At 44.0% G+C, this 25,000-nt stretch overlaps 1 protein-coding gene across 1 annotated transcript in view; it reads left to right on the top strand.

Annotated features, from left to right (window-relative positions):
- Positions 1-14,546, top strand: part of LOC130071647 (uncharacterized) — a 27,419-nt gene extending 12,873 nt beyond the window's left edge. Inside the window, exon 3 of the mRNA XM_056236507.1 lies at positions 12,879-14,546. Coding sequence (XP_056092482.1) covers positions 12,879-14,546 — 1,668 coding nt within the window. The remainder of the gene's footprint in view (positions 1-12,878) is intronic.
- Positions 14,547-25,000: the final 10,454 nt, after the last annotated feature.

Here is a 25,000-nt window from a genome sequence, read left to right as displayed (position 1 = left end):
AGTAATCACCAGTAAAGACCATTAATCGCCAGTAATCACCAGCAAAGATCATTAATCGCCACCAGTAATCACCAGTAAAGACCATTAATCGCCACCAGTAAAGACCATTAATCACCACCAGTAATCACCAGTAAAGACCATTAATCGCCACCAGTAAAGACCATTAATCGCCAGTAATCACCAGCAAAGACCATTAATCGCCAGTAATCACCAGTAAAGACCATTAATCGCCACCAGTAAAGACCATTAATCGCCAGTAATCACCAGCAAAGACCATTAATCGCCAGTAATCACCAGCAAAGACCATTAATCGCCACCAGTAATCACCAGTAAAGACCATTAATCGCCACCAGTAAAGACCATTAATCGCCACCAGTAATCACCAGTAAAGACCATTAATCGCCACCAGTAAAGACCATTAATCGCCAGTAATCACCAGCAAAGACCATTAATCGCCACCAGTAATCACCAGTAAAGACCATTAATCGCCACCAGTAAAGACCATTAATCACCACCAGTAATCACCAGTAAAGACCATTAATCGCCACCAGTAAAGACCATTAATCGCCAGTAATCACCAGCAAAGACCATTAATCGCCACCAGTAATCACCAGTAAAGACCATTAATCGCCACCAGTAAAGACCATTAATCGCCACCAGTAATCACCAGTAAAGACCATTAATCGCCACCAGTAAAGACCATTAATCGCCAGTAATCACCAGCAAAGACCATTAATCGCCAGTAATCACCAGTAAAGACCATTAATCGCCACCAGTAAAGACCATTAATCGCCACCAGTAAAGACCATTAATCACCACCAGTAATCACCAGTAAAGACCATTAATCGCCACCAGTAAAGACCATTAATCGCCAGTAATCACCAGCAAAGACCATTAATCGCCACCAGTAATCACCAGTAAAGACCATTAATCGCCACCAGTAAAGACCATTAATCGCCACCAGTAATCACCAGTAAAGACCATTAATCGCCACCAGTAAAGACTATTAATCGCCAGTAATCACCAGCAAAGACCATTAATCGCCAGTAATCACCAGTAAAGACCATTAATCGCCACCAGTAAAGACCATTAATCACCACCAGTAATCACCAGTAAAGACCATTAATCGCCACCAGTAAAGACCATTAATCGCCAGTAATCACCAGCAAAGACCATTAATCGCCACCAGTAATCACCAGTAAAGACCATTAATCGCCACCAGTAAAGACCATTAATCACCACCAGTAATCACCAGTAAAGACCATTAATCGCCAGTAATCACCAGTAAAGACCATTAATCGCCACCAGTAATTACCAGTAAAGACCATTAATCACCACCAGTAATCACCAGTAAAGACCATTAATCGCCAGTAATCACCAGTAAAGACCATTAATCGCCACCAGTAAAGACCATTAATCGCCACCAGTAAAGACCATTAATCGCCAGTAATCACCATCAAAGACTATTAATCGCCAGTAATCACCAGTAAAGACCATTAATCACCACCAGTAATCACCAGTAAAGACCATTAATCGCCAGTAATCACCAGTAAAGACCATTAATCGCCACCAGTAATTACCAGTAAAGACCATTAATCGCCACCAGTAATCGCCAGTAGGGATGCTCCGATCGATCGGCCGGAGATCGGTATCGGCCGATCATCACATTTTATGACTCGATCGGTACTCACTCAACTTGGCCGATCTCACAAACCGATCACAATTTGATGACGTCAAAACGTGAGGAGGTAGCCTATATGATGCGTGGGGACTTAAATGATTTGGCAGTCATGTCATCGCCGGTGTGGAATTAGGCTGCTATGATGTGTCGAGAAACAATGAAAAAAATTGGCTATTTGCCATGTATGTTTCAAAGGAATCTCACATGGAGGATCATTGTCCTCCAGAGAGAGCGCCTTTCTGAAGAGTAGCTTCGCTCGCTCAGTCCACAGCGCCACTCGCTCAGAACGCCCGCAGTGATGCTGGTTAGAAAACATGTTAAATAAGTTGGGCTGCCCGTGCACGACTAAAGTTTTTTTCTAGTCGACTAGTAGTAGTTCATTTAAGCCATTAGTCTAATCGCATATCTATATTAATTTAATTAAATATATATATGGGAGAAAATATTAAACCATAATGAGCGTCATCATAATAGGCTATATTGCCTATATTCCGCATATCAAGCGCATGCATAAAGCTTGCCACAAAGAACCGGCAAAAGTAATGTTTATGCAGCATGGTACATTTTAAAAACGCGAGTCCCGAGAAAATGGCGTTCGTCAGCTCCAGTGTGTATCCAGCCTCTCACGGAGACTTCAGATGCTCCAATCACAAAGCCTGTGAAGAGACGACTCAGCACGGGCGATATGGACTCTCTATGGTGGACGGCACTGATCCTCAACAACTCGTCTTAATACCGGCGTGATTACTTGGACTTCCAAAAGATGGAAATGGATAAATACTTTAAATGTTCCGATTCCAATCTGACTTGTAATGCTGCCCGAATCTGCATGATTCCTTCCCTGTTCCTTCGTTGGCCAGAGGAGAACTGCCCCCGACTGAGTCTGGTTTCTCCCAAGGTTTTTTTCTCCATTCTGTCCCTGATGGAGTTTTGGTTCCTTGCCACTGTTGCCTTGGCTTTTGGCTTGCTTAGTTGGGGACATTTAATATTCAATAATATTATTGATCTGCCTTACTTAGGTGGACGTTGACGCAATTTTCTTTTAGAAACAAACTTTGTTATATTGTTATATTGTTTTTGTTATATTGTTTTCATGTTATCACTGTGAAGCGCTTTGATACAATCTGTATTGTAAAAAGCGCTATATAAATAAAGGTGAATTGAATTGTTTATTAATAAACTGCAACGATACAGTTGGCGATGTTGACGCCATCTTCGCACAGTGAACGCGCTTATAGAGAGAAATGCACACTTCATACGGATTAGCCTAAGCAGAGAGTAGCCCATTTATTATCGATTTAAATAGTAGTTTTTTTTAAAGTAGACATTTCAAGCCTGAACTATACGTTCTCAGGTATGTGAGGCAAGTTGAGGTTCGGTTCACTTATGAGACGCGCTCCAGTTCACGCGCCGGCGTCTCCGTGTCCTGATTATATTGTCTGCTATATTTCGCTTATTATTTATTAAATTCAGGCAAATGGTTGATGAAACATAGTTTGAAATTAAGATACAATTTTTACAAAACGAAATTCACTTTAAAGAATGGCTTTCTACAAAACAAAACTTAATTAAGTGGTCAAAATCATGTCTGACCCATTCCAAATGTTTTCCGATATATTATGCATCTTATGATCCTATCTTACTCATCTCATGCGGTTCCCTTTTAATATAATCAACATATATGACTTTTTTTTATTTATTTTAATTACACTATATTTGTCACGGTGTTGTGCGGGTAGAAGAAGATGGCTGAGTCAAAAGCTCCAAATCAAACAGTTTTACTGATCAAACTCACAGGTACAGACAGGCAGGCAGAATGACGGGCAGAAACACACACAAAACACATCCATATAACTTTAACAACCGACCAGGACAGACTGAACAGAAGCAAACTAAATACAAGCATGAATCAGACATAACAAGGTGAAAACAGGTGACACTGATGATGATAACGAAGGACAGGCTGGTAAGTGAGGGAGTGAATACAGGTGTGGAGACGAGGAGGATTCTGGGAAGTGTAGTGAAGATGACTAAGACAGACAGGTGCAGACGAAGACTGTGACAATATTAGCCTACTATAAAACATAAATATGAAACGTATATTTATGTTTTTAAGTTATATTTAAACGTCACACCACTCCGCTTTTCTCATGTGTGTGGCCTATGCATGTGTGCGTGCATATGGGGGAGGGGTGCGATTTTCGAATAATAAGCGAATAATACCCAGATCTTCGAATATTATTTTTGCTTGAAATGCCCATCCCTTCTAATGAGTAGCATCAAACTACTCCAATTTTTTCTAATTAAATTAATAATTAATCTAATTAAATTAATTTTGTCCTGCTTAGACTTGTATTAGACCAGGTTTAAGTTACATCAGACTCTCTATTTTAGGTATTTAAATGTTTATTTTGTCCTCCAAAGTTTACTATTGGACAATGTTTAATTAAACCTTGTGGGCTGCATCAGACTGCTCCATTTTGTTTGTATTTATCTTTGTCTTATATTAAGCATCGGTATCAGGATCGGTATCGGCCGATCACCATGACAAGAAATCGGCAATCGGTATCGGCTGCAAAAATCCTGATCGGAGCATCCCTAATCGCCAGTCAAGTCAAGTCATCTTCATTTATATAGCGCTTTTAACAATGGAGATTGTTTCAAAGCAGCTTTACAGAGATAAACATACAATTTACGGTAACAGAGATTGTTTTGGCTTTATAGCGATTTTTGAATAATGTTATTTCCGGCTAAAGTTGGTTTTGATTGATTCACTTCCAGCAAAATGATCATTTGTTATTACATTAGGGGCCACTAAGACGACGGTGTTCTCTCTAAACAGACTTTAAACGCGAACCTGTGACCTGATGGCGTTCACATGCGCATTAAACATTGATTCTATAGTTATATTCGTTTGAATATGTGTGCGCAGGTTTGTAATTCCCCAACAAACCATGCCTAAACAAACTACTCACCAGTAATCACCAGTAAAGACCATTAATCGCCAGTAATCAACAGTAAAGACCATTAATCGCCAGTAATCACCAGTAAAGACCATTAATCGCCAGTAAAGACCATTAATCGCCACCAGTAATCACCAGTAAAGACCATTAATCGCCAGTAATCACAAGTAAAGACCATTAATCGCCACCAGTAATCACCAGTAAAGACCATTAATCGCCAGTAATCACCAGTAAAGACCATTAATCGCCAGTAATCACCAGTAAAGACCATTAATCGCCAGTAAAGACCATTAATCGCCACCAGTAATCACCAGTAAAGACCATTAATCACCAGTAATCACCAGTAAAGACCATTAATCGCCACCAGTAATCACCAGTAAAGACCATTAATCGCCAGTAATCACCAGTATAAAGACCATTAATCGCCAGTAATCACCAGTAAACACCATTAATCGCCAGTAATCACCAGTAAAGACCATTAATCGCCAGTAATCACCAGTAAAGACTATTAATCGCCACCAGTAATCACCAGTAAAGACCATTAATCGCCAGTAATCACAAGTAAAGACCATTAATCACCACCAGTAATCACCAGTAAAGACCATTAATCGCCAGTAATCACCAGTAAAGACCATTAATCGCCAGTAATCACCAGTAAACACCATTAATCGCCAGTAATCACCAGTAAACACCATTAATCGCCAGTAATCACCAGTAAAGACCATTAATCGCCAGTAATCACCAGTAAACACCATTAATCGCCAGTAATCACCAGTAAAGACCATTAATCGCCAGTAATCACCAGTAAAGACCATTAATCGCCACCAGTAATCACCAGTAAAGACCATTAATCGCCACCAGTAATCACCAGTAAAGACCATTAATCGCCACCAGTAATCACCAGTAAAGACCATTAATCGTCACCAGTAATCACCAGTAAAGACCATTAATCGCCACCAGTAATCACAAGTAAAGACCATTAATCGCCACCAGTAATCACCAGTAAAGACCATTAATCACCAGTAATCACCAGTAAAGACCATTAATCGCCACCAGTAATCACCAGTAAAGACCATTAATCGCCAGTAATCACCAGTAAAGACCATTAATCGCCAGTAATCACCAGTAAACACCATTAATCGCCAGTAATCACCAGTAAAGACCATTAATCGCCAGTAATCACCAGTAAAGACCATTAATCGCCAGTAATCACCAGTAAACACCATTAATCGCCAGTAATCACCAGTAAAGACCATTAATCGCCAGTAATCACCAGTAAAGACCATTAATCGCCAGTAATCACCAGTAAAGACCATTAATCGCCAGTAATCACCAGTAAACACCATTAATCGCCAGTAATCACCAGTAAAGACCATTAATCGCCAGTAATCACCAGTAAAGACCATTAATCGCCAGTAATCACCAGTAAAGACTATTAATCGCCACCAGTAATCACCAGTAATCATCATAAAACGCCATTAAATCGCAATAAATCACCATAAACCAGCCTGGCTGTTTTTCAGCAAGGATGACATCTATTTTTACCAAAACACTTAAAGTCAAGTCAGCTTTATTTCTACAGTGCTTTAAACAACACAGATTGTTCCAAAGAAAAATCTATTGTAAAAAGCGCTATATAAATAAATGTGACTTGACAAATTCAGATTCAGCAGTGAAGACAATAGAGTGATTATTCAGATCAATTCAGTGTTGATTTAGTTCAATAACTGTTATTTTAATTAATTCCCACAACACCTGTCATTTGACCAGGATTCAGAGTCTTGGAAAACCTGGATATATGATACGTTTTAAAAGTGTGACTTTTAGAGCTGGAAAAGGCATGAAAATTGTAAAATCCTAAATAAATAAATATTTTTCTAGTTATTGTCAAGCTCCTAAATATTTAACCAGGGGGAAATTGCTGAAAAAAAAACAAAAAACTATAAATCTTAAAAGGACTAGAAAAGTCAAGTGAATTTATTTAGAATAAAATATAAATATTATATCGTAAAACATAATATTTTATTTAATTATTTAAAGTAAATTTTGTATTATATATACAATTTAGAATATTTAAATAAATATTTCAATATTTAATTAAATGAAATGTGTGACGCTGAATGCCTGGCAGTGAGGAGCTAAAGTCTATTATTTTTCATGAGCTTCTATTAACATGTTTCCCGCACACGGTTAGAGGCCGCTAGGGCTTAATAGCAGAACTAGCGCTGGTTTGGGGTTGTTAATTACACTGATTACACTGATGATGGCCATTAGCTCTCAGTTCTCTCACAAAAACACAATGCAGACATTTGGGTTTATTTACTTCAATATGACGTGTTAATTGAAGGTTGGCTGAAAACACACACACACAGACACAATGAAGTGTGCAGTGTTTCCACATGTGCAGATGTTTAGTGTTCTGTCTGAAACTGAAGAGGAAGAGCGTCATTACACACATTAGATGGACACACACACACACACACACCGGGTCGTGTCTCCTCCAGCTGCACACATGTGAGTTTCATGTACAACACATGCATAAGAAACGATCCATACACACTCCACGCACGGATTCACTGCAGTAAATCACACACATGTGCACAAACACGCATTCAACGCTACATAAATCACAACTACACACATGTGAATCACTCACACGCATTCAACACACGCACACACACAGTGTAGTGTCAAACACTTGATTTGTTCTGAATGTGTAGTTATGGTTGTTTTCCAGCACAAATATCTAAACTTTCTGAAGTCAAGATACATTTACGGGAGAAGCAAAATGACTGAAGATATTAAGTCTTGTTTACTGAATTTAAAACAAGATCAAATATCTGTCAGTGGAGTCAGAAAAATAATCTTGTTTTCCGTGTGAATTAAGTTTATTTTTCTGAGCTCACAGTTTTAATAAGCGTTTGCTGTTCTAGGTGGTTTGAGTTTATTGGTTCCTCGACTCTTTACAAGCGACACATGATCTCACACACATCGCCGGCCTCCAGAGACGTCCCGAGATTCACCAATAAACACACAACACCTGAATTAAATATTCCAGGACAGTTTAGTAGTAATGACTTCATGAATTTCTTCACAGAGAAAATCGAAAGCATCAGAAATACAAGTGTAAATATGAATGCTTGTAAACTATAGGACAGGAAGAGCTAAATAAACTAAACCAACAACATGTTTATTAGATCCAATACCCACTAAACCACTGATAGAGTTGATAGATAACTTAAATTCCTTAAATTTGAATAAAAGTGTCGTCTTTATCTCTAGGTCATGTTCCAAGATCAGTTTTTTAAGCCTCTCATTGAGAAATCACAATTAGATCCAAATGAATTAGCTAATTACAGACCCATTTCAAATCTTCCGTTTATGTCTAGAAAAGTTGTGTTCGCTCAATTGTGCTATTTTTTTTAAACAAAATAATATGTATTAAAGGTGTCAGTCTGGATTCGGCCCATCACAGCACAGAAACTGCACTCGTTAAAGTTACAACGTTTTACTAGTTTACTAGTTTTACTCGCTGCGTTCGACACTATAGATCATAAAATACTCTTAGATCAACTACAGAACTACAGATCAACTACTGGCGTTCAGGGACAGGCCGTGCGGTGGGTTAGATGGGGTTAGATGGGATGAGATGGGGTGGGATGGGATGGGATGGGATGGGATGGGATGGGATGGGATGGGATGGGGTGGGGTGGTGATGGCGCAGTGGATAAGACACATGCCTTTGGTGTGAGAGACCCGGGTTCGAATCCACTGTGAGACACCAATGTGTCCCTGAGCAAGACACTTAACCCCTAGTTGCTCCAGAGGCGTGCGACCGCTGACATATACTGTTATGGTGATGATACTCGGTTATACATTTCATCACGACCAAATAAAATCTGTAAATTATCCAAGTTGACAGAGTGTGTCAAAAATATAAAATATTGGATGACCTGTAATTTTTTTCTATTAAATTTAGCCAAAACTGAGGAATTACTTATTGGAGCAAAAACCTGTACACAGAATGTCTTAGAATACATTATATTAGACAACAACTTGCCTTTCAAAAATCATATTTCATATGTTACTGAAACAGCCGCTAGTCTCCGGAGCATGCTCCTGTTTCTGATGCCGAGGAGCTCATGCTAATGACCTCGAGACTAGATTACTGTGATGCATTACTAGCTGTTGTCCTGCATCCTCGACGAACAAGCTACAGTTAGTCCAGAATGAGTTCTTACTAGGTCAAGAAAATATGATCATAACAGCAGTTTTATCATCTCTACACTGGTTACCTATAAACTTCTGTATCATTTCTAAAGTGTTGCTGCTGCCCTGTAAGGCCAGAGTGGTTCAGCTCCTGTGTTTAACTATCGCCCCACGACCCATCACACTCTTTAAGCTCACACAACCCTGGGCTTCTGGAAGTATAGAGTATAGGAGAGCGTCTCCACAGCTGGCTCCTAAACTCTGGAGAAGCCTTCCCGATAATGTCCGGGTCTCAGACTCGCTCTCCCAGTTTAAATCAAGATTAAAGACGCTTCTCTTTAGCCTAGCGTTCATATGAGGCATCGCATAACCTTATAGAGTTATATCAGATCAAATGCACATGATTATCTTCTTAAGGTTATGAACAGCAGCTATGCTTATTATTTTCCATCTGCGTTCAGTGAATGCCAATATAGGAAACTAGAGTATGTCAGCTTCAGTTCAGATCCAGTCTCTTATGAAAACCTCAGAGGAAGCAAACTCTGAAGCAACATGCAACACTTTTCTCATTTTCACACTGACACACTCACTCACACACACACACACACACACACACACACACACACACACACACACACACACACACACACACACACACACACACACACACACACACACACACACACACACACACACACACACACACACACACACTGCTGCGCACTTCCCTCTTTATATGGACACAGACATATACGTCTTGAAACATGATATTTTTGATGTCCATATCAAAATCATATCAGACACAATGATATTTCATATACACAAAGAAAACCACACTGCGACTGAACGGAAAACTAGAGCCAATAGCAGTGCTGAGATCTGACTTTACTAGAGCCAATAGCAGTGCTGAGATCCGACTTTACTAGAGCCAATAGCAGTGCTGAGATCTGACTTTACTAGAGCCAATAACAGTGCTGAGATCTGACTTTACTAGAGCCAATAGCAGTGCTGAGATCTGACTTCAGTCTAAAGCATGAATAACGTCACTTTATTCTGTCAGAATCCATCGGGAATCCACCCTTCAGATAACGGGCCTGATCTTCTCACGGCATTTACTCCTTGCTTTCAAATTAGTGTCAAATGTTTGCAGTTTCTTTGCTACTTCTCCCTGAACGGTTCAGTGTTGCTCTACAGAACTCTAGGGTTCTTGACTTCATTTTATCTATATGAGGAGAAATGTCTAAAATTATTGCATAATACTTTCATGTTTAACAGGTTATTTAAATTTTGTCAGTGAAAAAGTATGTTTACAAGCTGTTTAATTCATACAATTTTATTAAAATTAAAAGTGAATTAAGACAACATTAACTAAAAAATGTAACTAAATCCATTATATATATATATATACATACATACATATACATATATATGCATGTATATATATTGTATAATACAGTTTCCCATCATAAATTCTTGTCTGATCACTTTTATCACTTGTATTAAACATCTAATATCTTATAATAATTATGATTGCTCGCTTCCTCGTGAAATATATGTTTAAATATTAGTAGATATTCTGTGGTTAGTTGGTAAGTTTCCACAAAAACACGTAACTAGAGCAGACCTCTAGCGCCCTCTGCTGCTGGAGAACTGATCATATTTCTACTGATATGCAACAAAAATCACCAAATTAAGCAGAACATTGAGAAATCTGACCCTATCTGTGAGTAAAGAGAGAAAGACCGAACAATGTTCATAAGGTGGGATTTTGGAACAATTACGGTACGTCAAAAATAAATAAAACTTTTTCATTTTTATATTTCTTGGTCATAGGATTGGCAATTTTTTTTGTGTGTCACTACAAAGTCTGCATAAAAGGAGTCAAAATAAAACAACCTTCATCCACTTCTGATGGAATGTTGACTTCCTTCTCTTGAAACTCCGCATCGCTCCACCCTCCGCATCACTCCACCCTCCGCATCACTCCACCCTCTCCGCATCACTCCACCCTCCGCATCACTCCACCCTCCGCATCACTCCACCCTCCGCATCACTCCATCCTCTCCGCATCACTCCACCCTCAGCATCACTCCACCCTCCGCATCACTCCACCCTCAGCATCACTCCACCCTCCGCATCACTCCACCCTCCGCATCACTCCACCCTCCGCATCACTCCACCCTCCGCATCACTCCACCCTCCGCATCACTCCATCCTCTCCGCATCACTCCACCCTCAGCATCACTCCACCCTCCGCATCACTCCACCCTCCGCATCACTCCACCCTCCGCATCACTCCACCCTCCGCATCACTCCACCCTCCGCATCACTCCATCCTCTCCGCATCACTCCACCCTCAGCATCACTCCACCCTCCGCATCACTCCACCCTCCGCATCACTCCACCCTCCGCATCACTCCACCCTCTCCGCATCACTCCACCCTCCGCATCACTCCACCCTCCGCATCACTCCACCCTCTCCGCATCACTCCACCCTCCGCATCACTCCACCCTCAGCATCACTCCACCCTCAGCATCACTCCACCCTCAGCATCACTCCACCCTCCGCACCACTCCACCCTCCGCATCACTCCACCCTCCGCATCACTCCACCCTCCGCATCACTCCACCCTCTCCGCATCACCGCATAACTCCAGCCTCAGCATCACTCCATCCTCTCCGCATCACTCCACCCTCAGCATCACTCCACCCTCCGCATCACTCCATCCTCTCCGCATCACTCCACCCTCCGCATCACTCCACCCTCCGCATCACTGCATAACTCCAGCCTCAGCATCACTCCACCCTCTCCGCATCACTCCACCCTCTCCGCATCACTCCACCCTCCGCATCACTCCACCCTCCGCACCACTCCACCCTCCACATCACCGCATAACTCCAGCCTCAGCATCACTCCACCCTCTCCGCATCACTCCACCCTCCGGATCACTCCACCCTCCGCATCACTCCACCCTCCGCATCACTCCACCCTCCGCATCACTCCACCCTCCGCATCACTCCACCCTCCGCATCACTCCACCCTCCGCATCACTCCACCCTCCGCATCACTCCACCCTCCGCATCACTGCATAACTCCAGCCTCAGCATCACTCCACCCTCCGCATCACTCCACCCTCCGCATCACTCCACCCTCCGCATCACTCCACCCTCTCCGCATCACCGCATAACTCCAGCCTCAGCATCACTCCATCCTCTCCGCATCACTCCACCCTCAGCATCACTCCACCCTCCGCATCACTCCATCCTCTCCGCATCACTCCACCCTCCGCATCACTCCACCCTCCGCATCACTGCATAACTCCAGCCTCAGCATCACTCCACCCTCTCCGCATCACTCCACCCTCTCCGCATCACTCCACCCTCCGCATCACTCCACCCTCCGCACCACTCCACCCTCCACATCACCGCATAACTCCAGCCTCAGCATCACTCCACCCTCTCTGCATTACTCCACCCTCCGGATCACTCCACCCTCCGCATCACTCCACCCTCCGCATCACTCCACCCTCCGCATCACTCCACCCTCCGCATCACTCCACCCTCCGCATCACTCCACCCTCCGCATCACTCCACCCTCCGCATCACTGCATAACTCCAGCCTCAGCATCACTCCACCCTCTCCGCATCACTCCACCCTCTCCGCATCACTCCACCCTCCGCACCACTCCACCCTCCACATCACCGCATAACTCCAGCCTCAGCATCACTCCACCCTCTCCGCATCACTCCACCCTCCGGATCACTCCACCCTCCGCATCACTCCACCCTCCGCACCACTCCACCCTCCGCACCACCGCATAACTCCAGCCTCAGCATCACTCCACCCTCCGGACCACTCCATCCTCCGCATCACTCCACCCACCGCATCACTCCACCCTCCGCATCACTCCACCCTCCGCATCACTCCACCCTCCGCACCACTCCACCCTCCGCATCACTCCACCCTCCGCATCACTCCACCCTCCGCATCACTCCACCCTCTCCGCATCACCGCATAACTCCAGCCTCAGCATCACTCCACCCTCTCCGCATCACTCCAACCTCTCCGCATCACTCCACCCTCTCCGCATCACTCCACCCTCTCCGCATCACTCCACCCTCTCCGCATCACTCCACCCTCTCCGCATCACTCCACCCTCTCCGCATCACTCCACCCTCTCCGCATCACTCCACCCTCTCCGCATCACTCCACCCTCTCCGCATCACTCCACCCTCTCCGCATCACTCCACCCCCTCCGCATCACTCCACCCCCTCCGCATCACTCCACCCCCTCCGCATCACTCCACCCTATGCATCACTCCACCCTCCGCATCACTCCACCCCCTCCGCATCACTCCACCCTCCGCATCACTCCACCCTCTCCGCATCACTCCACCCTCTCCGCATCACTCCACCCTCCGCACCACTCCACCCTCCACATCACCGCATAACTCCAGCCTCAGCATCACTCCACCCTCTCCGCATCACTCCACCCTCCGGATCACTCCACCCTCCGCATCACTCCACCCTCCGCACCACTCCACCCTCCGCACCACCGCATAACTCCAGCCTCAGCATCACTCCACCCTCCGGACCACTCCATCCTCCGCATCACTCCACCCACCGCATCACTCCACCCTCCGCATCACTCCACCCTCCGCATCACTCCACCCTCCGCACCACTCCACCCTCCGCATCACTCCACCCTCCGCATCACTCCACCCTCCGCATCACTCCACCCTCTCCGCATCACCGCATAACTCCAGCCTCAGCATCACTCCACCCTCTCCGCATCACTCCAACCTCTCCGCATCACTCCACCCTCTCCGCATCACTCCACCCTCTCCGCATCACTCCACCCTCTCCGCATCACTCCACCCTCTCCGCATCACTCCACCCTCTCCGCATCACTCCACCCTCTCCGCATCACTCCACCCTCTCCGCATCACTCCACCCTCTCCGCATCACTCCACCCTCTCCGCATCACTCCACCCTCTCCGCATCACTCCACCCCCTCCGCATCACTCCACCCCCTCCGCATCACTCCACCCCCTCCGCATCACTCCACACTATGCATCACTCCACCCTCCGCATCACTCCACCCCCTCCGCATCACTCCACCCTCCGCATCACTCCACCCTCTCCGCATCACTCCACCCTCTCCGCATCACTCCACCCTCTCCGCATCACTCCACCCTCCGCATCACTCCACCCTCCGCATCACTCCACCCTCTCCGCATCACTCCACCCTCTCCGCATCACTCCACCCTCTCCGCATCACTCCACCCTCTCACTCCACCCTCTCCGCATCACTCCACCCTCAGCATCACTCCACCCTCAGCATCACTCCACCCTCCGCATCACTCCACCCTCAGCATCACTCCACCCTCAGCATCACTCCACCCTCCGCATCACTCCACCCTCTCCGCATCACTCCACCCTCTCCGCATCACTCCACCCTATGCATCACTCCACCCTCCGCATCACTCCACCCTCTCCGCATCACTCCACCCTCTCCACACTATGCATCACTCCACCCTCCGCATCACTCCATCACTCCACACTCCGCATCACTCCATCATCACTCCACCCTCCTTCATCACTCCATCCTCTGCATCACTCCACCCTCCGCATCACTCCATCATCACTCCACCCTCCGCATCACTCCATCCTCTGCTCTGAGCCAATATGAAGACCACAGGAAAGCCTCTGAGAGACTGACCGGTGTCACGGAACAGAACTCTGCCGAGAGACTCTCCCCTCCAGTGTTTGTTTTGTTGATTCTCAGAGAATGAACAAGTTTATTCTTTGGAGATAAGAGATTTAGAGACTCCATGTCTTACACACACGCCACTCCCACACAAGACACACACACACACACACACACACAAGATGAAGCAACTTTACTCTTTTCACAGATAAAACGAGACACACACGGGTCAGTGACACATGTACGCAATTTACAGCGAAAACCATCCCGACAGGTGTAAAATATAAACACTTACCAAAGTGAATCAGGTTAGGACAAAAACATGCTTTGGAAGAAGGATTGATGAATTATTGACTCATTTAAATTTTATTTTGAACGAAAATTTACATAATGTACTTTTAAATAATTTAACAAATTGTTTACTTAAAGCTGCAATCCGTAGCTTTTTTGGGTTAAAAATTATCCAAAATAATTTGAGCAAGCAGCCAGTGTTCATAACTGCTGCCGTAGCTCGATTCACAACGGTAAGCTTTAATAATGTTTGTAACTCCAGTGGGACTGGTGGATTTCAGCGGGAGACTTGAGAATGTCTTTGCGTCATTACGTCACATCTGTACTGTGACGACCTCTGCTGCTGCTTTTGAGAATTGCAGTTTGGTACCGGAGCCCACTAATTGCCTCAATTGGCAGTCAATTGGAAACACCTGTGACCGTGCCTTAGACGCTTCTTAAGAGATCACCAACTGAGCCAAGGGAGAGGGAACTTTGGTTTTGGACTTTGCTTTTGGACTTTGCCTTTTGCTTGCGTTGTATTTTGTTACTTTTTGCATTTACATTTCAACTTCAACATTGCATTACACTTTCGACCATGCATCTTGCTTTACACACTGATCTTGCTGATGAATACAGAAACACTTCTATTTTGTTTAAATGTTTTCATTTTATTATTTAGTTTTGTATTACTTTTGTAGCTAAATAAACATTACTTTTGAGCCTACAATTTGGTTTACGTGTGTCCCTTGTTTTTGTTGCTTCCCTTGAGCCAAGGGTCGTAACAAATTGGGGGCTCGTCCTTGCTTTGGTTATTTGATTGCGTAAAAAAAAAAATGTGGACGTTTAGTTTGATAATTGATTATTTGTTGGACACACAAAAATGTTTTTGTGCCAAAGTCAATTTGTTCACCGTGTGAAATCACCAGTTGGTAAGTACATGTGCAATATTGTTTTTTGAACGTGAGTTTTCTCTGATAGGCATAGCGGCATGTTTCTTTTGAGACGTGTCGGATTTGTTATTTTTGTGTAGTGTTGTGGTGAAAGTGGGTAGTAGTAATTATCTCGGGAGCACATCCGTGGTGTTGAAGGCGTCGCTGGTTTGACCAGTTGCGTTTTTCACCCAGCGGGCTATAGTGCATAAATACCCCCCACCAGTAATCGCATGAAGACTAGGGTTGAGTTAGGTAGAGGTACTGGAAAGGTAGAGGGAAAACTCTCGTTATTTGATTGCACTGTGCTGAATAAATTATTCTGGTCATTTTAGCATGGCTGATATTGATGAGTTTGTTAGTTCACCTTCTCATGAATTTTTGGACAGGTGTACTAAAGAGCAATTATTAAGTATTGCTGAACGTTATGAAATTGTGATTAAAGATAAAAGGCTCAAAGATAATGTTAAAGTAGCTTTGAAAATTGAGTTGATTGAAAAAGGTTTCTTAGACACCGAGATGGAGGAATATGTACCAGTGGCATCTGAATTAAAAAGTAATTTGTCTTTTGAACAGCAAAAAGAGCTGCTACAATTAAAGATGGACCATGAGAAGTTAAAACTGCGTGCGGAACAAGGTAAAATGGATTTAGAAAAGGCAAAATTGGATTTGGAGTTTCTCAAGCTCAACCTGATGAAAGAAGGTAAGCTTTCTAGTTCTGGTCAGGAACAGAGTGTGTTGTTTTCAATCAATTCAAACCTAAAACTTATTCCTAAATTCAATGAAGAAGATCCTGATACTTTCTTTAATCTATTTGAACGCATGGCAGAATTAAGGAACTGGTCAGATGATGATTGTGTTGCGCTGTTACAGTGTGTGTTAACTGGGAAAGCACAAGTAGCATTTTCTTCATTGTCGGTTGATGATTGTAAAGATTATGATAAAGTTAAATCTCTAATCTTAAAAGCATATGAATGTGTACCCGAAGCATACAGACAGCGTTTTCGATGGCAGAAAAAAGACCAGTTGCAAACAAACTTAGAATTTGTGCGTGATCTGAGAAAACACTTTAATCATTGGTGTTCAGCATTAGACATTAAAACATTGGAGGATTTAATTCACTTGATGGTGTTGGAACAATTTAAAAATTCCGTCCCGAGCCGTATAGCTATGTATATTAGTGAGCATAATGTTAAAACGCCAGAGGAAGCGGCAATGTTGGCCGATGATTTTGTACTGACGCACAAAACCACTTTTGTGGATTGGCATGCTCGTGATGTTCAGTATGTAAAGTCTCCGTCTAAGAGTAACCGTGTTTTCACTGGAAATTTTGACCCAAGCAAGATTTGCAATTACTGTCATGAGAAAGGACATTGGAAAGCAGATTGTCCTGTCCTTAAAAATAAATTCAAACATAATGCACAAAATTCACATGCTAAGCCTTCTGCTCTTGCGGCACCAGTTCTGTCTTCAGGGAGTGAAGTTGTTGAAAGTAAAACACTTGATGTTGATTTCTCTTCTTACTCGCCTTTTATTACAGAGGGGCGTGTATCCCTGGTTGGAGAGAAAGAGGAAATCCCTGTTAAAATCTTGCGGGATACTGGCGCAATGGATTCATTTATTTTGGAATCCGTATTGCCTTTTTCCTCGCAGTCTCATACTGGTGAGAGTGTGTTAATTCGTGGAATAGGACTGAATACTCTGTCTGTGCCTCTTCATAGGGTAAGGCTTCAGTCCGATTTGATTCAAGGTGAGGTTGTAGTGGGAGTACGACCAGCTTTGCCAGTTGAGGGGGTCCATATTATTTTGGGAAATGGACTGGTAGGTGAACGTGTGTGGGCTGATACGTCAGTGTTTCCCATAGTGACCACTGATAATAAAATTGAAGCTGAACTGAGTTCTTTGTGCCAGGATTCAGCGTGTGTTGTGACTCGTGCAATGAAACGTGCCAATGAGGATGAAGTGTGTGATCAAAAAGAGATAAAATCTGATAAAATCTGCACTAAGTTGTTTATGCCTGATTTGTCTGCCTTGTCTTTTCCTGTTTCTGCAGAGGATTTAGGAATAGAACAGCGGACTGACTCCTCTTTGCATGAACTCTTCCAGAGTGCTGTTCTTCCGGTAGAGGAGTGTGACGTTTCCCGTGGATATTTCGTTCACAATGGAGTGTTGTTGAGAAAATGGAGTCCTCACAAAGATTTTGTTGGGGATCCTGTTTTCCAAGTAGTTGTTCCTACTAAATTTCGACAAATGATGATAGAAATTGCGCATGATCAATTAGGTCATCAGGGGGTGCGTAAGACTTATGATCGCCTGTTGCGATATTTTTTTTGGCCGCGATTAAAACGAGACATCTCTGCTTATATTAAGAGATGTAAAACCTGCCAATTAACGAGTAAACCGAACCAGGTGTTGAAACCTGCTCCGTTGAAACCAATTCAGGCTACTGGTGAACCTTTCGAGCATCTTATTGTTGATTGCGTAGGGCCACTTCCCCGTTCGAAGTCTGGTAGCAGTTATTTATTCACTGTGATGTGTTTGAACACACGTTTTCCTGCGGCATATCCACTGCGTACCATTACGTCTCGTTCTATTGTGAAAGCTTTAACCCAGTTTATATCCGTTTTTGGTATTCCAAAAATCATCCAAAGTGATCAAGGTTCGAATCTCACTTCGCATCTCTTCCAGCAGGTGTTAAAACAGCTGCACATTAAGCATAATCAATCTACTGCGTATCATGCACAAAGTCAGGGTGCATTGGAGAGATTCCACCAGTCGTTAAAGTCACTTCTCCGTGCGTACTGTGTGCAGCTGGATAGAGATTGGGAAGAGGGTTTACCATGGATGATGTTAGCTGCACGTGAAGTAGTCCAGGAGAGTACGGGTTTCAGCCCTAATGACTTGGTCTTTGGCCATAATGTTCGTGGACTGTTGTCTGTATTTCAGCAGGTTGGTAAAGCTGTAGAGCCTCCTAAAAACTTGGCGTCATATGTTTTGGGGTTTAAAAATCGACTCATCCAGGTTAGAGAACTAGCTAAATTAAATCTGGGAAAACATCAGAAAAACATGAAGCAATTCTATGATCGTACGGTTGAACATCGAGTGTTTGTACCAGGCGATCAAGTTCTTGTCTTACGGCCTATTGTTTCTTCTCCTTTTGAAGCAAAATTCGATGGCCCATTTGTTGTACAACGAAAGTTGACTGATGAAAATTATGATGTCTCAATGCCATCACGGAAAAAGTCAGTTAAACGGTGCCATGTAAATCTATTAAAACCGTATTATGAAAAAGAAACCAAACCTGTAGAAAATTTGACACCTTTGCATCCAGCACTTTCGGCCGTTTCTATCGGTGGGGGTAATATGAGTTTGGTGGGTGAGGAAGAGGAGACCATTTCGCCCGATGATTGTGTTTTTCGCGGCCGTTTGAATAATTCAGAGTCCTTGCACAACTTGGAGTTTACTCTCCGTCATTTATCTCCTGTAAGATGCCAGGAGTTATGTGACCTATTACATAGTTTTCCCGAATTATTTGATGATGTGCCATCGCGTACAGATTGGGTTGAACATGATATCGATGTTGGGGATGCAAAACCTATTAAACAGCGTTTTTATCGTGTTGCACCTGAAAAACGGGAATTGATGGAGAGGGAAATTAAGTATATGCAGGATCACGATATTGCAGTACCTTCTTTTTCTGAATGGGCTTCCCCGTGTATTTTAGTTGGAAAGTCAGATGGTACAGTAAGATTTTGTACGGATTTCCGTAAAGTTAATGCATTAACAAAACCGGACTGTTTTCCTTTGCCCCGCGTCGAGGACTGTGTGGACCAGGTTGGCTCAGCCAAGTTCGTCAGCAAGTTTGACTTGCTGAAGGGCTATTGGCAGGTGCCTTTAACCAAGAGAGCACAAGAAATTTCATCTTTTGTCACTCCGTCAGGATTACATTCTTACCGGGTCATGAGTTTTGGCCTGCGAAATGCTCCGGCGACTTTTCAACGCCTCATGAACCGAGTAATTTGTGGCCTTGAGGGTTGTGCCGTCTATTTGGACGATTTAGTCGTTTTTAGTGACAGTTGGGAGTCTCATTTAAAACGGTTGCGTTCGGTGTTGAGACGTTTGTCTGATGCTCGACTTACAGTGAACTTGGCCAAATGTGAGTTTGCGAAGGCGACCGTGACGTATCTCGGGAAGGTGGTAGGGAACGGCGAAGTGCGTCCGATACAGGCTAAAGTGCAAGCCATTCAGAATTTTCCTTCCCCAACGACAAAGAAGGAGCTTATGAGGTTTTTAGGGTTGGTAGGATATTATCGATCTTTTTGTCGAAATTTCTCTACGGTGGTGGCACCGTTGACCGACTTGTTAAAGGGTAAGACGAAGTTTTTATGGTCTTACAGTTGCGAATTGGCTTTTGAGAACGTGAAATCCTTGCTGTGTTCAGCGCCTGTGCTTATGGCTCCGTGCTTTGACAAACCTTTCACGTTGCACGTCGATGCCAGTAATGTTGGAGCTGGAGCTGTCCTTCAGCAATCTGATGTGGATGGAGTAGACCATCCAGTTAGTTTCTTTTCGAGAAAGTTTAACACATACCAACGTAATTATTCTGTGGTCGAAAAGGAAGCGTTAGCCCTTATTTGGGCCTTGCAGCACTTTTCTGTTTATCTTAATTCCTGTGCACCTATTGTGATCTACACGGATCATAATCCATTAACCTTTCTCAACTCTTTGCAGTGTCCGAATCAGAGGTTGGTTCGGTGGTCCTTATTTTTGCAATCCTTCTGTCTGGATATTCGACATATACGAGGATCGGAAAATGTGGTAGCTGATGCGCTGTCACGCGCTCCTGATGCACTCTAATCTATTGGATTTGAATTTATTCTCTTTGGCGTTTTTGGGAGCTGTCTTCGGCCCTGTACTTGGGTGTATACTTTGCCTGTTTATTGAGATTTGTTTGTTTTGTTACAGGGATCTTTGTGGGAGTCCCTGTCTTATGGGGAGGGGTGTGACGACCTCTGCTGCTGCTTTTGAGAATTGCAGTTTGGTACCGGAGCCCACTAATTGCCTCAATTGGCAGTCAATTGGAAACACCTGTGACCGTGCCTTAGACGCTTCTTAAGAGATCACCAACTGAGCCAAGGGAGAGGGAACTTTGGTTTTGGACTTTGCTTTTGGACTTTGCCTTTTGCTTGCGTTGTATTTTGTTACTTTTTGCATTTACATTTCAACTTCAACATTGCATTACACTTTCGACCATGCATCTTGCTTTACACACTGATCTTGCTGATGAATACAGAAACACTTCTATTTTGTTTAAATGTTTTCATTTTATTATTTAGTTTTGTATTACTTTTGTAGCTAAATAAACATTACTTTTGAGCCTACAATTTGGTTTACGTGTGTCCCTTGTTTTTGTTGCTTCCCTTGAGCCAAGGGTCGTAACAGTACACACACACACACACACATCTGTACACACACATGTACACATAAAGAAGGAGTCTCGGCTAGTAGGCTGTGAGTGTGAGGATGCTGGAGGTGGAGATTTATAGCCTTTTCTCACAGCACTTGATATAATTAAACTTATCAATTTGATGGCGGATCCAGAAAGGGTTATACGACAATCAGTGACAACAGATTCAACTGCTGTAAAATGCAAAAGTCTTCGGAGTGGCAACAGAAGAAGAGAGACTGCAACGGCCCATGCGAAGACGAGGATAATATCTGAAGGGCATTAGATGTCGTCAGCAATGCTGACGTTGTTAACATTAATTCGAGAACAAAGTATAATTTGCACGGTTTGACGTGATATGATTTGCGATCGTTAGATTTAATCAACGAGATTTACTGCAATGCTTTTTTTGTGCAATTCAATTCAATGCAAAGTGGATGTTACTTGTTCAGAGGCCATTTCCCTGTGAAAGTTCTTATGTTGGTCATACTTCCATAAAGTAGAATCTGTGATTGCGAATGCCAGCATCCACACCGGCGGATCAAAACATTGTGTTCATCCGCGCTGTGCCGAGCCGAGGCACAACACACGTAAAGCTGATCAATACGCCAATAACTGCATTTGCAGATTTCGAACAGAGATGGCGACAAAGATGAAAAACTACTGCAGCTTTAAATAAAACATTTACGTAAGTGTACCTTTAAAACTGAACGAAAATTAGAAATGTTGCCTTGGCAATAAATTGAAATAAGTTGAATTTGAATCAGTAAAATGATTACCTGCAAATAAATAAGAACAAACTAAAACTGAAATAAAAATAAATTGCTATTTGTTTATTAAAAAAACAAAAAACAAATAAAATAAAATGACAAAAGCACATAACGAAATTACTAAAAATGAAACTAAAATTAGCATGAAATCTAATATAGGAATAAAAGCTAATGACACATGAAACTACAGAGTCAGATAATTTATGATTACCTATGAAATCTTCTCATACTCTCACAACACCATAACTTAGTATTTATCAAATTTATTTTCTCCTCTACAAATGAAGACAGTAGTTCAAAACTCTCATACAGACAGGGAGAGAAAATGTACAGCGTTTTCCTTGTGAAAGCTCATTTAAATAAAAAAGTAAAAAAGCAGGTTTAAATTTACATAAATCATCCCTCCTTCACAGATAACAGAAGCATGCTAGAGCAGTGCATGATGGGAAAGTTAAATCATCATCAACAGATGAATTGAGATACACATGAAAAGAAGCCATGAAGATCAGACGAAGATCAAACAAGAAAATACCTTCGATAAGAAGATAAACAAATTCACAGAAAGAAAATGTGTCGCGCCTAATGCCCTGTTCCCTTTACTTAGTGAACAAACAGTGAACAGAGAGAGTTTAACAGAGAGAGAGAGTTTAACAGAGAGAGAGAGAGAGTTTAACAGAGAGAGAGAGAGTTTAAAAGAGAGAGAGAGAGAGAGAGAGAGAGAGAGAGAGAGATTTAACAGAGAGAGAGAGAGATTTAACAGAGAGAGAGAGTTTAACAGAGTGAGTTTAACCGTTGGACTGCTGGTGGATCGGAAAACTAACTCTCCCTGCACCTGTCAATCAAACTCATTCACGAATAAATCATATTGATTGGTAAACAGATCCATGTTGGATTTTATCAAGTCTTTACAACAATAACTTGTGTGAAATGAATCATGATCTCAGCAGCAGCACAGGCTGAAATATTACAGGTATTACTGGATCATGATAGTGGTTTGTAGCAAAAGCAGAAGCATGTCTGCAAATGAAAACATTAAAGGCAGAAGATTCTGTATAATCCTAAAATCTGATATTATTGACATCAAATACTACAAGCTTTGTCATCAGGTTCAGAGTCAAAAACAATGAGAATGGACAGAATATTCAGCAAACGTCCTGAAAAAGTCACCGTGAGAGAACATACATGTAGACACAAGTGACTGCGACGGATTATTTCTCATACTCAAATATTTATATCACACACCTCTAGTAGAAGCACATTATTTTTTAAATAATCTCAATAAAAATCTGTAAAAAAACACAAAAAAAACATACGTATAAAAAGACAGCAGGTGATGCACTGCATACAGGAACTCAAACAGGAAGGAGAAGTGAAGCGGGAACGTCGAGTCTGATGGGGGAACGTCGAGTCTGATGTGGGAACGTCGAGTCTGATGTGGGAACGTCGAGTCTGATGTGGGAACGTCGAGTCTGATGTGGGAACGTCGAGTCTGATGTGGGAACGTCGAGTCTGATGTGGGAACGTCGAGTCTGATGTGGGAACGTCGAGTCTGATGTGGGAACGTCGAGTCTGATGTGGGAACGTCGAGTCTGATGGGGGAACGTCGAGTCTGATGCGGGAACGTCGAGTCTGATGCGGGAACGTCGAGTCTGATGCGGGAACGTCGAGTCTGATGCGGGAACGTCGAGTCTGATGCGGGAACGTCGAGTCTGATGGGGGAACGTCGAGTCTGATGTGGGAACGTCGAGTCTGATGTGGGAACGTCGAGTCTGATGGGGGAACGTCGAGTCTGATGGGGGAACGTCCAGTCTGATGCGGGAACGTCCAGTCTGATGCGGGAACGTCCAGTCTGATGCGGGAACGTCCAGTCTGATGCGGGAACGTCCAGTCTGATGCGGGAACGTCGAGTCTGATGCGGGAACGTCGAGTCTGATGCGGGAACGTCGAGTCTGATGCGGGAACGTCGAGTCTGATGCGGGAACGTCGAGTCTGATGCGGGAACGTCGAGTCTGATGCGGGAACGTCGAGTCTGATGCGGGAACGTCGAGTCTGATGCGGGAACGTCGAGTCTGATGCGGGAACGTCGAGTCTGATGCGGGAACGTCGAGTCTGATGCGGGAACGTCGAGTCTGATGCGGGAACGTCGAGTCTGATGCGGGAACGTCGAGTCTGATGCGGGAACGTCGAGTCTGATGCGGGAACGTCGAGTCTGATGCGGGAACGTCGAGTCTGATGTGGGAACGTCGAGTCTGATGTGGGAACGTCGAGTCTGATGCGGGAACGTCGAGTCTGATGCGGGAACGTCGAGTCTGATGGGGGAACGTCGAGTCTGATGCGGGAACGTCGAGTCTGATGCGGGAACGTCGAGTCTGATGCGGGAACGTCGAGTCTGATGCGGGAACGTCGAGTCTGACGCGGGAACGTCGAGACTGACGCGGGAACGTCGAGTCTGATGCGGGAACGTCGAGTCTGATGCGGGAACGTCGAGTCTGACGCGGGAACGCCGAGTCTGATGCGGGAACGTCGAGTCTGATGCGGGAACGTCGAGTCTGATGTGGGAACGTCGAGTCTGATGCGGGAACGTCGAGTCTGATGCGGGAACGTCGAGTCTGATGTGGGAACGTCGAGTCTGATGCGGGAACGTCGAGTCTGATGTGGGAACGTCGAGTCTGATGGGGGAACGTCGAGTCTGATGCGGGAACGTCGAGTCTGATGTGGGAACGTCGAGTCTGATGGGGGAACGTCGAGTCTGATGCGGGAACGTCGAGTCTGATGTGGGAACGTCGAGTCTGATGCGGGAACGTCGAGTCTGATGTGGGAACGTCGAGTCTGATGTGGGAACGTCGAGTCTGATGCGGGAACGTCGAGTCTGATGCGGGAACGTCGAGTCTGATGCGGGAACGTCGAGTCTGACGCGGGAACGTCGAGTCTGATGCGGGAACGTTGAGTCTGATGCGGGAACGTCGAGTCTGATGCGGGAACGTCGAGTCTGATGTGGGAACGTCGAGTCTGATGCGG

This window comes from Rhinichthys klamathensis, unplaced genomic scaffold, assembly GCF_029890125.1.
Source record: "Rhinichthys klamathensis goyatoka isolate OS25496 unplaced genomic scaffold, OSU_Roscu_1.1 h1tg000450l_1, whole genome shotgun sequence".
Classification (NCBI taxonomy): domain Eukaryota; kingdom Metazoa; phylum Chordata; class Actinopteri; order Cypriniformes; family Leuciscidae; genus Rhinichthys; species Rhinichthys klamathensis.
The sequence above is the reverse complement of the archived record's forward strand: the minus strand, read 5'-3'. Positions and strand labels throughout refer to the sequence as shown.